The 16,926-nt window shown below is 37.8% G+C and overlaps 2 protein-coding genes across 2 annotated transcripts; one reads left to right on the plus strand and one right to left on the minus strand.

Annotated features, from left to right (window-relative positions):
* Positions 1-124: 124 nt before the first annotated feature.
* ube2t (ubiquitin-conjugating enzyme E2T (putative)) lies at positions 125-5,818 on the plus strand. The gene is made up of 7 exons (XM_053642900.1): positions 125-896; positions 1,172-1,301; positions 3,139-3,208; positions 3,321-3,426; positions 4,395-4,493; positions 4,572-4,655; positions 5,411-5,818. The coding sequence occupies exons 2-7, from the start codon at positions 1,193-1,195 to the stop codon at positions 5,525-5,527; spliced, it is 585 nt and encodes a 194-aa protein (XP_053498875.1). The 5' UTR covers positions 125-896; positions 1,172-1,192; the 3' UTR covers positions 5,528-5,818.
* Positions 5,819-8,144: 2,326 nt separating this feature from the next.
* Positions 8,145-16,490, minus strand: cdc42l2 (cell division cycle 42 like 2). The gene is made up of 6 exons (XM_053642901.1): positions 16,381-16,490; positions 13,396-13,516; positions 13,131-13,203; positions 11,633-11,742; positions 11,324-11,521; positions 8,145-9,212 (listed from the first exon to the last, which is right to left on the minus strand). Exons 2-6 carry the CDS (start codon positions 13,498-13,500, stop codon positions 9,123-9,125), a joined length of 576 nt encoding a protein of 191 aa, XP_053498876.1. The 5' UTR covers positions 13,501-13,516; positions 16,381-16,490; the 3' UTR covers positions 8,145-9,122.
* Between the last annotated feature and the right edge of the window lie 436 nt (positions 16,491-16,926).

Below are 16,926 nucleotides of genomic sequence, written 5' to 3' on the forward strand. Positions count from 1 at the left end.
TATCCTTTTCAGGGTCACGGGAAATCTGGAGCCTATCCCAGGGAGCATCAGGCACAAGGCGGGGTACACCTTGGACAGGGTGCCAATCCATCGCAGGGCACAATCACATACACACTCACACACCCATTCATACACTATGGACACTTTAGACATGCCAATCAACCTACCATGCATGTCTTTGGACTGGGGGAGGAAACCGGAGTGCCCGGAGGAAACCCCCGCAGCATGGGGAGAACATGCAAACTCCGCACACACAGGGCCATGGTGGGATTCGAACCCCCAACCCTGGAGGTGTGAGGCGAACGTGCCAACCACTAAGCCTATTATTATTATTATTATTATTATTATTATTATTATTATGGCAGTTGCAGTTGAAGGAATCCTCTTTGTATGGGTGTGATGCTCAGGTGTCCACATACTTTTGGCTATATAGTGTATGACCAGCAAACTGACTGAAGGATGTTTTCAAGAAAAACAGTGTAGCTGCTTTAAAACTAATCTTCTAACAGTCTAAAATTTACGTTTGACATAAAAACCACGTTAATTCATTTCATCGGTTTAAAAAACCTTTAATTTGAATTTTTTTTTCTACTTCCACATTATTCTACATTATTCCACGTAGCATTTTTTTCCTCTTCATTCGGCATAAAATAGCGCAAAGAGTCCGTCGATGGTTCGTCCTTCAGAATGCACTGCGACAGTGTACTGGATTACCCATGAGGCCCTGTACTGCGACAGTGTACTGCATTACCCATGAGGCCTTGCACTGCCACAGTGTACTGCATTACCCATGAGGCCCTGCACTGGACGCTGGATGCAGGACGCGCGTGCATGTGACGTATTAAATTTCAGCCGGGAGAATCAAAGTAGCGTACAGCAAAACATACTGAAGTCTGGTAGGTTATACTGGGTTTATTTGTAGTTTGTGCAGTAACCGATTAACGCAGTGTGCTCTAAATAATCTTTGTATTTAGAAGAAAGAAACTGAACCCATTTTAACTAGTTATTGAACACAATGGCTGTCACGAATGTTACTAGTTTGTTAAGTTTAGTGACGATACCATATCATTTATTCTCCAGTATCGTCCGGAACTTACTAGCTGACTAGCTAATAATTGGAAATGTATTACTTTCATTTTGTTCTCGCATCTGTTGTGATTATAACTCACAGACAGGCGTGAACGAAGGCAACATGCAGAGGAATAGTCGTCTGAAACGCGAGCTGCAGATGCTCAGTACCGAGCCTCCGCCTGGAGTTTCCTGCTGGCAGCTGGAGGAGAAAGTGGAGGAGCTGCAGGCCCGTCAGTACTCAGCACATCTCACATTTACTTCAAAATTAGTAGTTTATCTGTTGCTGTGCCGCTTGTCTGGGATTCGTCTGTTGCTGTGCCGCTTGTCTGGGGTTCGTCGGTTGATGTGCCGCGCGTCTGGGGTTCGTCTGTTGCTGTGCCGCGCGTCTGGGGTTCGCCGGTTGCTGGCCAAAAAAAGATTACAACTGACCACGTATTATTTGGTTGGTCTAAGAGAATCAACATAATTGTGTTGCACTGGTTAGAGTGTGTCGTTCAGGTATAGTAACGGGTGTGGGGGATTTATACACTGTTTAAGTTACTCAAAGATTATTGAATTACAGATTTCATACTGCACATATCATACCCAAGTTTGCCAGGTCTCCCATATATACTTACTGGTCCCTTAGACTGTAGGCACAACAGCATGTAGTGTAGCTAGTTATAGACTACATTATCACACATACAGAAAGTGATGACTAGGCTATTTCTTACTTGTTAGTCATGCAACTGACAGGGCCCTGAGCTCAAGCTCAAGGGTTTTAGCCCTAATTATAATCTGGGTCTGATTGTAGGTGTAGCGGTATAGCCCACCTACTTCTTTGTAAAATGTTTTTTAATTGCTCTCTACCCTTCATGTGCTGTTTCCTGGGGATTTTCGGTTGGTGTTCTGTTTCTCAACCCAGCAGTGAAAATGATGGTTTTCAAAAACAACAACAGCAGTGGTGCTACTGCTGTGTCTGTGACAGTGCTGTTATAAAGTATCCTGTTGGAGGTAGTCCTATGGTGGCTTCCATTGACAAATGGGGCAGAAGGTAGAGTCAGCAATTATATACAGATAGTTGGCAGGTTTGCTTGATAAAATAACTGGTGTCAGTACATGGTGGGTATGGAGAAGATTCTGTGAAAATCTGAGAAAACAATCACACAGAGGGAAAAACTTTAAATCCAATACACGGATGGTATTGCTTTTTATTTCTGACATGAGGACAATATGCCTCGTTGAAAAGCAAAGCCTCCATTGCATTGCTGCAATGTAGTTTTAAAAACAATAAAATGAATATTGCTTAGTGTTTAGGACCTTTACCTTGCACCTTCGGGGTTGGGGGTTAGATTCCCACCTCTAACCTGTGTGTGCAGAGTTTGCATGTTTGGGGGTTTCCTCCCCCAGTCCAAAGACATGCGTTGTAGGCTGACTGTGTGATTGTGCCCTGCAATAGGTTGGCACCCCCTCCAGGGTGCCCCCCCATTGTGCCCCGAGCTCCCTGGGATAGGCTCCAGGTTCCCCCTCGACCCTGTGTAGGATAAGAGGTACAGAAGATGGATGGCTGGATGAAGTACACTGCAGTTGCTTCCTGGATTTTGTGTGTGTGTACAGTGATGAAAATAATTTTTAGATTAGGTGCAGAAACAAACAGGACAGATAAAATGGTATACATTTACATTACATTTATTCACTTAGCAGACGCTTTTATCCAAAACGACTTACAAATGAGAGAGATACAAGCAAAGCGATATATCAAGCAGAGAACGATACAAGAAGTGCTACCATACAAGATCTATTAATTGAATTCCATAAGAAGCAGAGTAGAGGTGTAAGTGCATTTTTTTAAAATTTTTTAATTTTTATTTTTTTTTAAATTAGTATAGACAGAGAGTGAACCCAAGAAACCCTAACAAGAAAATGGCAAGAACATTAATTGCTAATATTCACAAGAATATTAGTTCAAGTGCAATGCGGATGAAACGAAGTACTATCAACTTCACTTTCATTTTTTATGATTGCTGGAACAATTCGACTGAGCTGTGGTGCTGTTGCTGATTTCACTAAATCCTCTCTGTTGTGCAGAAATTGTTGGAGGTGCCAACACTCCATATGATGGTGGCCTGTTTACACTGGAAATAAAGATCCCTGACAGGTAAGGCCTTTTAAAAACAAGTGTGTTTTGTGATCTTCAGTTTGTAGTTAAAAAAAAAAAAAAGTAACACTGTACAGATGCTCAGTGTTTTTTTTACCTTATTGTTCGAAAGGTATCCATTTGAACCTCCCAAAATGCGCTTCCTGACGCCCATCTACCACCCCAATATTGATAACGCAGGCCGTATTTGTCTTGATATACTGAAATTGCCACCCAAGGTAAGTAATTTTTTTTTTTTTTTTTTTTTTTTTAAAGCCTCGTTTTGAAAATCCTAGGACAAATTATGTCCACAGACTGGGCATAATTTGGGTCCTCGGTGTATTTTATTGCTTTTCAAATAGAATGTGCATAAAATGTGAAAAACCCTGCGTTCCCTCTCCCTCCGTATTTTCTTTTTGCTGGGGAGAGGCGGAGCTTAGCCTGCCTTTTATCTAGCTGTCAGTGCAGACCATTATTGCCAACTTAGTGACTTTTCAGACCCCTTTAGTGACTTTTTTTTGTGTGTGTGCAAAAAAAAGCACCTAACGACAAATCTAGCTACTTTCTGGACAAACCACTTTCCAAATATCTCCAGTACTGTCCTGCAAGCACGAGGTCTTACTTTCCCGCTGCACTCACACCTCTCTCTGTGTCTGCTCTGTTCAGTGAGAGGCTGAGAGCTGGAGATTTAACAATGTCATGGATAACGAGACGCGCCCTTTGTCCCAACTTACATAATTCATATGCGAATGTTTTTAGAATGCAAGGCGAATGTAATGCAACATGTTTTACATGCAAAATAGTCCACGTTATTACAGCCTAGTTCTCTTGTTCAAAGTAGTTATAGTGTTCAGATATATTTGATTATTCATATATTATTATTATACCTGTGTTATATAGTTTTATAAAAGTCATAAGTTATTTTAAAAAATCACAAGTTATGAAAAGTAATAAAAAAAGTACAAAAGCAAAGAAAATCTATCTATCAAAAACATATATACACACACACACACACACACACACACACACACAAAAAAAACCCCTCTGCTCTAAAGGGTGTCTTGATACAATGCCTATTGAAATTACTTGTTCACTAAACAAGAGAAATGCAGGGAAAAGAGTAATAACTGTAGTATAACATGCCATCGGTGTATGATTGTACAAAATGCATGATTGTGAAATAATGTAAAAAATCTACTTTTCACAGGGAGCATGGAGGCCCTCACTGAACATCTCTACAGTGTTGAGCTCAGTACAGCTTCTCATGGCAGAACCGAACCCAGATGACCCACTAATGGCAGATATTGTGAGTCTTTCTGACATTCTGCTTCTCATCCACTGTTTTCCCTCCTTGTATGCTTTTTTGCAAACACATTTCCTTCAGTCCTCAGAATTTAAATACAACAAAGTAGTATATCTGGAGAAGGCACAAAGGTGGACGGCGAAATACGCAACGCAAAAGAACAAGGTTAGTATTTATTTATTGTTTTTTAAAAAAAATTTAGGTTTATATAATGATATTAGGACGGATCCTAAATGACTCACTTTGATACATATTTCTTTCTTTAACACATTTATGCTCATACTAGAGCATTTACCTTTCCTGTAGCGATTCAGTGAGCTGAAACCTGAACACAGAATTGCAATCGGAATATTTGGCTACAGTATCAATTTTCTACCTTCAGTTTTGGGGCAAAAATGTGTTAATCCACCTAGAAAGCTTATAAGATTTGAAGTGGCATCATCACTTAATCTCTCTGTTTATGACTGCTGGCTATCCATCAAAGCACTGCCTGAAATTTCCAAAGGGCCATTGAGACCGTGATGGAGGAAGGTGTATAGTGATGCAGGGTTACATCAAAAGGAGTGGACAAGCATATGTACTTTAAATAGACTCGCGTGACTGAAACTCATTGCCTTGCTGTATCAAGAGAAACAATAATTCTGATACATTTAAGAAGTTTCCTTTTGTGTGCGTGCGTGCGTGTTTAGCTTAAGTCAATGTTCTTACAAAAGCAGCTTTCCTATTCCAAAGTCCTTATAATCCATCTGTTGATGAAACAGTTTGATTCACGTTAAATTATACATTTAGTAAATACACATTATCCTTTTAAAATCCTACATCATTTGCCCCAAAACACTGTTTGCTGGACAGTCAGTCTGCCCTGGATGATCTTAATTTTGTCTATTAATTATTATATTTTTTGTCTGTCCTGTTTGTAGGGACATGTGGAAGCAGAACAGACGATTCTTGAAGACCGAAGCAATAAAAATGCACCAAAGAGAGAAGCACTTTCGGCACAAGAGAATGTGGAACCGCCCAAAAAAGTGTGCATGTAGTTGTGTGTATTAGTCGTCTTAAGATTATTATTTGTGTTCATGTACGTCTTACCTGTGTGCATATTTTTAAGTTCAAAATGTTAATAAAATCTTAAACATAACAGGCTGCCCGTGGGTCCTTTAAAATGTCTTAAATTCCTAAATGTAAATAAGGCCTTAATTAGCATTAAAATGTCTTAAATCCACGCTTCAAAGGTGTTAAAATGCAACAGACACCGTAAAAAATATTTAGATTTTATTTTGGCTTGTTACTTTTTGAGATGGTAAACCTGTGTCTGTGTTGCACTCAGTGTGTGTGCGGCTCATCAGTGTTCTTGAGCGGCTGGGTTCACAGTAAATGCCGCTCCACACCAACTTCATCTCTGTCTGTGCTGTGAGTCGCTTATAACCTGCATTTAGACAAGACGTGTGTCAGATTCACTTTAGTTTTACGTTAGTGTAATCTCAAACTTTTTTGTGGGCAGAGCTTTACAGCATTTCACCTGATTGACAATGAGAAGTGAATAAAAAAAAAAACTAAAAGGTGTTCCTGCAGTTTTCTGCCTAATTAAAAGCCACAATGTCTAACACGTAAAAGTGAATTAAGTCAGAAATGTATTATTACTTATTTGTACCCCCAACTAAAAATGTATTAAGTATTATTCAGTGCAATAGTAATATTAAAATATTTAAAAATAGCAACGTTTTCATATATATATATATATATATATATATATAAAATATTTATTTCCAAACAAAATATGTACATTTATAACCTTACTTGTTACATTACCCTGGCATTAAATTACAAAAAAAAAAACTAACTAGTAAATACAGCTGCTGAGGGAGTGATGGTAAATTCGACAGCTTTTTCTCTTCTGACTGCCGTAATCCATTCCTCTCGCTCTTTTTCCTCTCTTGGAAATTCATGGAAAGGAAATACTGGATTTTTTATTTTTTTTTTAGTGTTGGAGCAAATGGTAATGCTAAAAGGATATTTGCTCTGGTCTCCCATATTCCACTATAGAAGTTTACCCTGCTATAGTTTACTTAAACCCTGAAATGTAGGAACACAATCCATTATAGCTGATGTATCATGATTTCAGGGACTTGCAGGTCTTAACATGTTTTAGAAATGTCATGGCAGGTCCCGAAATTATTATTATTTTTTTGTAGCACTGGTGCTCCCAACTTTAAAGTTAGAAGCACCAGCAACTATTTAGGAGCTAAAATTGTATTTATATAAAATTATACATATATAAACACCACCACTCATGCTCGAAATGTGTGGATACAGTGGTGAACGCAGTGTTACCTGTACATCTGTCCCACAGGCTTTACAGTGAACGCAGTGCATTGAGCCATATTCATATTGGAGCCACTCGAAGTCTTTCAACCACTCTCTCCAAAAACTGTAAGGCCCGGTTCACACGGCGCAGGTGCAGAGCAGACAGCAGTGCACAATTTGGGGCATTAGTGATGCGTTTGCTTTCACACCAGCAGCGTTTCACGTGCAGAAACTGCAGCACGCTTTGCAGAAACATTCTCTGGTTGCATAGATAATTTCCTTGAAAAGCAAACCAAAACATATACAACAGTTATTTTGAGTGGGCTGTTGAGTTTTGTTAACTTGATTAATGGGGAGGAACACATTTACAATTCATGTGTGACAAAACCTCAACACTGTACCTCCAAGCCAAAAATAACACTATTCTCATTCAATGATTAGTGTATAATAAATGTAAAACATACTACTCTACACATACATGCTTTTTCTGTGCAGTATATACATTTTTATATCAGTTAATCATTTAAGTGTTTCAACTGTGTACTGGTGCTTTAATTCAGCTAGTAGGCCTAACGCATTGAACATTATGCTGTTTATATTTATTGTTTAAATGTGGTACACGTCTATGAAAGATTGTATCACTGTACTGTATTTCTCTAAACTTCATTCAAAAGTGAAAGGGAGTGATTGATAATAGTAACCAATCTAAAATCTGCATTGAAGTTAAGAATGTAAAGATGAAGTTTAATTGAGTATGTAATGTTTGATAGATCGGTGGACCGGTCACTGTCAGCTCACAGCAGGCACATACTGTGCAGTAATTAGCAAACATTTTGTAGAGAAATGAAAACAGGTAACACCACAATAATTATTTGCACTCGCACAAATGCTCCCCAATATATTTTGAAGTCACACAGATTAAATTCTGGGAGCATGTGTGACTAAAATGGTTGCAATTTCGAGTCTTGTATGTTCTTAAAAAGTATTGCATTTGAAGTGCTGATACCTGCAGATACCCTGGAATATTTACACTGGGGTCCCATAACACCAGAAATATGAGAACGTTCATAATAAGTCTGGTTCGAAGGTGACTTCAGTACAGTAAGGTTTGCTTCATACAAGCATTTATGTTAAACATTGGAAATGTTTATTTCGAGGTAATATTCATGTGGTAATTTTCTGTAACGAAACATTCCATATAAAAATATTTAAAAAAAAAAAAATCATGTATGATTTTATGACAATGTATCGGAGTGTCAAAAGACCAACCTCACACACAATTATGATAAAACCATTTTTCCCCAATTGATGGAAACACACAATTTAGTTATTTGGGAGAATTACTGGCTCTTGTTGAGAGATTAAATTCACGATTTATTACAATAAATATACAAGGTGAAAAGTACAACCTATTCAGCAATGGATCCAAGTATAATCTGCCAGCATCATACTCATCTTGATATGTAAATGTTTTTGGAAAGGAAAACTGGAATGAAGATTTTGCTTTGTGTATCTCTCTCTCTCTCTCACACACACACACACACACACACACACCTGTCAAATTATTTACATTTTTTTGAACGAATTACAAGAATCGGGGGGAAAGTAAACAAAACTGTAGCAGTGGCTTAGTTAATTTAACTTGGGTTTACTGTTGACATTGAAAGCGAATGGATTTTAGAAACAAAATGAGCTTTGGTTCACCGGTTGCTTGTATTTTGAACTTATTGAGCCACTTGTAGGATCAGGCAGTTAGAGCTGCAGCACAGCCAACAGTTCAGGATGCTCTCATAGATCAACTATGCCTCTAAATGTAATCATATACAATAACACTGTCCAGGTTTTCTGGAGACCTAAGAAAGCCTAATATTTTACAGATAAATGACTTGTACAAAATAACACCATTTCAACAGCTGAAATTCATTCATTTCTCTTATTTCTCTTTTGTGTATCTATTTCAGTGAACTAAACAGGTTAATATCGTCACAATATTGAGCGTGAATAAATAACTGAATTTAAAAGTCTTCTTTAACCTTAATTGTGTCTTGTTAATCCTATTTGAGAAGAATATACTAATGAAATACAATACAAATTAAGATAACCTTGGAGGCAAAATTCTGACTCTTACCTTATGCTTATTCTATTCATTTTGCTTAATTCAGATGGCATAATAATTCAAGGCAAAATTAAAAAAAATAATAATAATAATTAAGCATAATATTTGCTCTAGTTAGTCCTTTCCTGAACATTAACCAAAACTGATTCAGATGTGGCTAGATAATTGTCATAGATGGTTTCTGACTGAAAGGACCGATGGCAAGGTTAAACTCATAAAAGAACACATTTAGGCTTCTTCTTGGGCTCCGGGGGCTCCAGCGCAGCAAGTATGGCCTCATCGAACACATTCTTTAGCCCTTTCTATAAAGAAAGAAGAGGAAATAACTTGGGTTAGCAAGAATCAAGAACCGAAAAAGATCTGAATAAAGCTTGCATTAGCGCTGGGCGATATGACGATATTATTATTGTGATCAATTATGCCACAATATGCTTTTCTGAGATAGCATATTGTGATATACACATGAGATAAGGGATATTGTAATCTCTTTATTATTATTTTGTAAATAATAAACTGACTGGAAGCAGCTGATGCGATGTTAAACTTTTCTACTTAATCTTTAAATGTTTAAGAAATTATTTGTTTCCTTTTCAATGCCAAATATGTATTTTCTTTTATAAATAAAACTTATTTTTTGTAGAATTTTATGTATAATAAAAAAATTTAATGCAACATTGCGGTTTTGCTGGCAGTTTGTTAACAAACCTACACTCACTGCCCACTTTATTAGGAACACGTACATTCTTGCGGTTATCTAACCAGCAGCACAGTGCAAAAAATCATGCAGATACAGGTCAAGAGCTTCAGTTAATGTTGACATCGAGCACCAGAATGGGGAAATACTGTGATCTCAGTGATTTTGATCATGGCATGGTTGTTGGTGCCAGACGGGCTGGTTTTAAGTATTTCATAAACTGCTGATCTCCTGGGCGTTTACACAGAATGGTGCAAGGGGGGTAGAAAGAAAAAAAACAAACCACACCAAGTGGACGACAATCCTGTGGGTGGAAATGCTTGTTGATAAGAGAGGTCAGAGGAAAATGGTGCCAGGAAGGATATAGTAACTTGATCACTTCTTACAACCATGGTGAGCAGAAAAGCATCTCAGAAGCCTTGAGGTGGATGGGCTACAACAACAGAAGACCACATCAGATTCAGCTCCTGTAAGCCAAGTACAGGAATCTATCTCACAGAAACTTGACAGTTGAAGATCACCTGGTCTTTTTCCAGTCTTCAACTGTCCAATTTTGGCGAGTCACACACTTCAAGGTCTGATCTGTTGTATGTTTAGATGCTTTTCTGCTCACCACGGTTGTAACGAGTGCTTATTTGAGTTACTATAGACTTCCTGTCAGCTCAAACCAGTCTGGTCATTGTCCTCTGATCTTTCTCATCAGCGAGGTGTTTCAGCCTGCACACCCTCCACTCACAGGATGTTTTTTGGTTTTCACACCATTCTGTGTAAAAACTCTAGAAACTGCTGTGTGTGAAAATCCCAAGAGATCAGCATTGTATGGAATGGTCAAACCAGCACATCTTAACCATGGTTAGTCACAGAGATTTTCTTCATTCTCATGTTTGGTGTGAACAGTAACTGAAGCTCTTGGCCTGTATCTGCATGATTATACGCATTGAGCTGCCACATGATTAGTTGATTGGATAGCTGCATAAATGAACATTAATGTGATTATAGTGACTGGTAAGTGTATATCGTGATGCATATTGCATATTACTGAAATGTCTGTGAGAACTGATATGATATTTGTCATATCGCCCACCTCTAGCATCCATAATGATTTTTTTTTTTTAAGCACAGCACCACCACCTACAGGGACATTTACTGTGAGGCCTCTCTGAGCAATCAGTGAGTGCAAATACACACATAAATAGAGGTATTAGTTTAACAAATGTATTTATTTATTTATTTTTAAATATGTGGAAAAGTTCTTAGCACTTCATAATAGAAACTAAATTTCATCATACAGAAGAATTTTTTTTTCCCATTTGAACCAACTAAAATTATTGTTCAGCACCATCAGGACAGTGTTCCTCATGTCTGATTTTGTCAGATTAAGGGTTGAACAATACTATTTAATGTGGTATTCTAGATCATCATAAATTTAATTTCAAAAACACTAAACTACAGCAGAGGAGCCAAAGCTGTAACATGAAATGCTCTGTGACCCTACTGAATGTTGCTTATTAGAGTCGTTTTTTCTTTGCAAGCGCAGGGTTACCAGGCTGAGTGCCAAAGCCTGACAGCTTGTTTTGAGATTTTTTACCTGTCATGACAATTGCACAAAGCTCAACTGCACAAAGTTATACTCGTGCCACCTGTGTCGTCTTCCTACACTACATGTGCTAGACCCATTTAATAATCAAGCTTAAAGTCTGTGGTTTCAACCGCACTCACTTGTGTTAAAGCCGAACATTCCACATATTTCACCGCTTTTAAATCCCTGGAGAGTTTCTCGGCTGTCTCTGGAGTAATAGGCTTCTGCTTGTTCTTGGCAAGCTTCTCAGTGGTTGAGGGATCATCTCGTAAGTCAATTTGAGTTCCAACCAACAGGAACGGGGTCTTTGGACAGTGATGGGTAATCTCAGGCACCCACTGCATGCGAGAGGAGGGAAGGAAACGCTTAGCAAAATTTCAACTTCATAAAACCAAGGCTAAATATGTTGAAAACATGATGGTTTTGTTTTTTGCTGAAAGGAAACATACTTTTTCCTTGACATTTTCAAAAGATGATGGTGAAACTACTGAGAAACAAACTAAGAAGACATCAGTTTGGGGATAGCTCAGGGGTCGCAATCGATCGTAATCTTCCTGACCTGGAAAGAGAAAACATCTCAATTTAGAGCTGCAAACTGTTCAACTGACCATTTGTTTTGTTTTGATGGAGGGGAACATCAATAGTTAGGTAGTTAGACAGTTTTATATATATATATATATATATATATATATATAAAAAATATACACACACACCCCACACGGTACTGGGCAGGCTTGTATGATCTAATCATTTCTACACTATATTATAAGGCCTTGACATCCGTGACATTTACTCGGATTATATTCGATTACCAAGGCTGCCAACCTTTACACATTTTCCTCAACTTAACATCAAGTACACTGGCTATCATTATACAAAATGCCGAAAGAGCATTCTTTTTTTCCCCCTCCATGACAAAAAGGGAGATGAGCCAATAAACTTATTAATCTGGATATATTTATGGAAGTGTTTTGAACTCTCTGAAATTAATTAACACCACCTGTACGCCCTGCCCCCTTACCCGTCTCACATTAGTAATCTCTCGTATTGATTTTCCCACTTAAAAGATGCACGGACACCTTCGCTTTCTGTCAAAATGTTTCGAGTTCATTAATGCAAAATAAAATCTAACAATGTATGTTCGACATGTAAATGAACTTTTTCAGCCCATTCCTGCCCATGTTCATGAAGCTCCACCCCAAGATCTATGGCAGCCCATAGATTGTCTATTAAATGACTGTCAGGAGGCAGATCCAAACACAAACATGCATTCCTGACTGGAAGTCATTTTCCCCAAAACGGGTTTTCTCAGAGACTTAATACACTTTTGCTAAAGCCATGGCTTGACAACTGTATCATTAACTAAATTTTTTTTTAAGTTTTCCCCTGAAAATAGTTTAAAATGCACTTTCAGTTTTCAGCCAAAAGTGGCATAAAGACATTTAAAAATCTGACATAAAACATTAGATAGGCATCCAATGAAACGTCCTTAAAGATAAAGATAATGGTGAGGGTAATTAGAAAGTGATTAAAACCATTGTTTTTTCCCCCTCAGAAGTGTTCTTTTAGTAGCAGCATCAACAGAGAAAGCATCATTTATATCATTTAGCAGCATAATTTTATAAACCCGGTGCCATTGGGCCATTGTGCCATTAAAAATGTATTGCTATAGGGGTTTTAACAATTTACTGTGCATTACTGCAGAATCACTTAAAATATCCACCATTTTGTGATTGCTGCTACCATCCAGCAGTTCCTGACTGCAAAGCTGATAATATTATTATGCTCTCCCCTACTCTCCATAAACCTGAAATTGTAGAAATGTTCATTTTCCTGTCTTTCTATCAGTTCTGGCTGCTTAAAACATTCCTCACAATTTTCTAAATACAAAAAGTTAAATAAAAATATCAAGCCTAGTAGCCAACTGGGACAAAGACAACACCATACCTGCAGTGTCAAATAATCCAAGAGTGTAAGGTTCACCGCCAATCATTACAGTTACAGCATAGTTATCAAACACCTGAAAATGAAAACAAAACCATTACATAGCATTACACAGCTGATTTATTCTGGTTTCATTTATATATGTTAAAGCTGTACTAATTTAATATTAGTATCTTGAGATTAGTAACCACTGGCATGGGCACTTACAATACCAGTAATACCATTCAGAGAGGAGGAAGAAAAGGACAAAAAAAGCTAATATACTTACTGTTGGTACGTACTCCGAAGGGAACTTGTTTGTGGTGTATGAAATCAAGAGGCAGGTTTTCCCCACAGCACCATCACCAACTACTACACATTTAATTGTCTGCATTGTTGCACTCAGCTAGCTATAAAAAAAGTGGGGGGGATGTAAACAAAGTTTATTTAGTATTAGGCATGACTAACAAAATCATTTATAAACACAGGATTGTTGAATTTTCAAATCTGATCAGATGATGTTGGTAAAATTTCTTTAAGAGTACAGGGACATGCATAAAAATTTTTTTTTTTAAAAATCAGGGATGTAACAATACACTCCGGTCACAATTCAATTTGATTCATGATACTGGCTTCTGGTAAATATGGGCACCAAGCATTAACCTAGTATGAAGTCTTTCATACTATGAAAAAGGCATTAAGACAGTGGGAGAAGAAAACTGACAAATTCACCAAAAAACTGCGAAGACTCCAGATGTGTGACACAGTGTAATTACCCTCAGCATCAATTTAGAAACCAAACTTTCCATAGGTTCTAATGAGAAACATCAACATTGCATCCCAACTGCAAACTCAGAGCTTGTAGAAAATGTCATATTGGATAATACCAGAGGCGGTATAAAGCAGCGACAAAAAAACTGCTTGAAACGAGGCAGTACAAAACATTCACTATGGTGGGTGTATGACGCACGTCCCATCCTTTGATAAAAAGAGCGAATCGCCTTTTTAGTAAATGAGAAAAATGCCAGGGCTATCAGATTCTTTCACTGACACGTGCAGATATACGTCAGCATCTCTGCCACATTCCTGGCTGTTTTTAACAAAAAAGAGCCAACCTCCCTCCCTCCCTCACCACAGCCTTCTACAGAGGGACAATAGAGAGCTTCCTGCCCAGCTGTCTCACCGTGTGGTAAGGGAACCGCACAGTCTCTGACTGCGAGACTCTACAGTGAATTGTGTGAACAGCTAAAAGCTAAAAAGATTGTCGCATCGTACACTAAACACTGAATCTGCAAAGACACCAGCATTACAGATGACTCCTCTCATGGACTCTTCACCCTCCGGACATCTGGCAGACTCTGCAACAGGTTCAGCCCTGAGACAGTCAGATTACTCAACACCCTGCTGCCTCCCAATGCTCGTCTGGGCTAGTCAAACACCTAACCCAGTACGACTCAATACCACTGCACACCGCACTTTACAAAGCTGCATCAGACACTTCTTATTTTATCAGAATTTCTGCTGCTACACTAAATAATGGTTTCCAGTCCACTGTGCAAAAGCTTTCCTGCACAACACTGTACTGTTTTCCTGTGTGTTCACTGTTCTATGTATTTATTGTTCTGCATATTTATTATTATCTCACACATTTTATGTAGTCTGGTGTAACTGTATTGTTAGGTGTTGAACTATGGTCCTGGAGAATTAAAAACAAAAAAACCTCACTTGTCTTGACTACATAGGGATGAGCAAGTCATTTGGGGCTGACAAGCACCATTACCATTTTAACAAATGATGTATGTATACCATTATACACGTTTTTAGTACTTGTCAATACCAATACTCTCTATTAAAATATACTGTTTAAATGCCATAATGATTTTTAATCAGGTTATTTGTACTGCAGTAAGATGCTGCAGTCCTTCCTCTTGATATTTTCACAGAGCACAGTTTGCAGTCTGATCATTAGAATGACAGAGTAACTACGACTGTCACTATTGTCACATGACAATGCCAACATGGTGGCTGTAGTATATCCGGGATTGTATTCATACTACACACGCTGCCAGAAGCTGGTGTCTGGCTATGCATCTCGTTTGCAGCAGATCATAACGGCAAAATCATGCTCTACTTTGTACTAAAGATGCTTGCCATGAAGGGGTTGAATAATTTTGAGACTGGAGAAGTCATAGGTTTCAGTTGAATTTGGGGAAACCACTTGAAGCATTGGTTGTGATGAACTATTTCAATTGCTTTGGTTTGATTTGTTCATTGCAAACAGATGAAAGTCTGTACATTTTGACAATAAACCTGATGTGCATTGGGGGTTGAATAAGTTTGATTGGAACTGTATTTAAATACATGATAAAACCTGGCATGTTGGTGAAGATATGGAAGTTAAGGCTGGAACTAATTATATCGGTGTATAAGCAGTCAGAAAAGCACTGTAGTTTACCAGGTAAGCATTAGTAAACTAGATAACTAGCCGAGAACAGAATGACATACTAGTGACTACTGAGGTGAAACCCCTTTATTTTCAGTTTGTTCAGCGTTGCCAAATATTTCTGCGCATGCGCAGTTCACTACTGTATACCCATAAATGCATGATTTTGCATTTATAATAAAGCAGGAGGCATTTCTTGATCATAAGATATACAAATATGTTGCATAAATGGTTAGTCTAGTAGAAATTTCTAAGAGGACGATTTACACGATCAAAACATGCTACTTATAATGTACTGCATTTTCTGATAAGGTCACAGGAACAAAATAACACACAATATTTATAGGTATTTTATATAAACGCGCGCTACGGGAGGATTGCTAACCCAGCTAAATGCGTTAACAAGCCGTTAGCAAAAAAAAAATGTTAGCTAATGCAGTTAACAAGCTAGCTAGCTTAACATGGTCACTTCGTTGTGATAGTTATATAACTAACTATAGTTCACACTTACCAACATTATCGCTTTTAATATGTTTGTAAAGTAACTGTGCTAGATACTAAAAGGTATACATATACACACACACACACACACATATATATATATATATATATATATATATATATATATATATATATATATATATACACACATCTTCATTTTTACAAGAAGCTAGCTTGTAGGCTAGTTTAGGAGGCTAGCTTGACGCCAGTATCTTGTTTAGCTAAACACTGACAAGTCTCAAATTCTGAAGAAAGTCAGTAATTAGCTGCAGTATTGTTTGACATTTGTTAAATAGTTCAACAGATGAATAACTGATTTTTATCTCTTACCAAAGTTGTTTATGCCTTAGGCTGTGAACGGCAGCGGGCTATAAACAGAGAAGAAAAGAGCAACTAACGTCCAGGAATTTTTTTTTTTTTACGGTGACCGCCCAAAAACTCTGCTTCCTTTTTACACAATAAAAGTCTGTTACACACTCCCGAGAATGAGAAATAAATCGTCGCATATGGCAATAAAAACTGACAATTAAAGACCATGACTTGAGCAGCAGTTTTACACGGAGTCTCGGGTCATCATATTTACACAGTTTAGTGATTGCAGAGCATGATGATTTTAAACTGACTGCTATGACATATTGGTGCATTGAGTACAGCTCTGGGACTCATTTTGTGTACTTATTTAGTTTTAAGTCATTATGTAGGCTACTTTATAGTTATTAATCTAGTCATACATCTTCACTGAATGATTCATCTTGGTCAGGGTTACAGTGGAGAACCAGGGTTATACCAAGGGCTGGGCGAAATATCGCTATATCAATATATTGTGATAAATGATTACACAATACAATTCTCTGAGATACTGTTGGTATGGTGATG

Source organism: Ictalurus furcatus, chromosome 15 (genome assembly GCF_023375685.1).
Source record: "Ictalurus furcatus strain D&B chromosome 15, Billie_1.0, whole genome shotgun sequence".
In the NCBI taxonomy this organism is placed as follows: Eukaryota; Metazoa; Chordata; class Actinopteri; order Siluriformes; family Ictaluridae; genus Ictalurus; species Ictalurus furcatus.

Excerpts from the sequence above, each read along its gene's own strand:
- ube2t (XM_053642900.1), top strand. The coding sequence starts at position 1,193 with ATGCAGAGGAATAGTCGTCTGAAACGCGAGCTGCAGATGCTCAGTACC. Across the intron at positions 3,427-4,394 it reads TACTGAAATTGCCACCCAAG|GGAGCATGGAGGCCCTCACT; the intron begins GTAAGTAATTTT and ends TACTTTTCACAG. Across the intron at positions 4,494-4,571 it reads ACCCACTAATGGCAGATATT|TCCTCAGAATTTAAATACAA; the intron begins GTGAGTCTTTCT and ends CATTTCCTTCAG.
- cdc42l2 (XM_053642901.1), bottom strand. The coding sequence starts at position 13,500 with ATGCAGACAATTAAATGTGTAGTAGTTGGTGATGGTGCTGTGGGGAAA. Across the intron at positions 13,204-13,395 it reads CTTCGGAGTACGTACCAACA|GTGTTTGATAACTATGCTGT; the intron begins GTAAGTATATTA and ends TTTCATTTTCAG. Across the intron at positions 9,213-11,323 it reads AATGTTCGGCTTTAACACAA|AAAGGGCTAAAGAATGTGTT; the intron begins GTGAGTGCGGTT and ends CTTTCTTTATAG.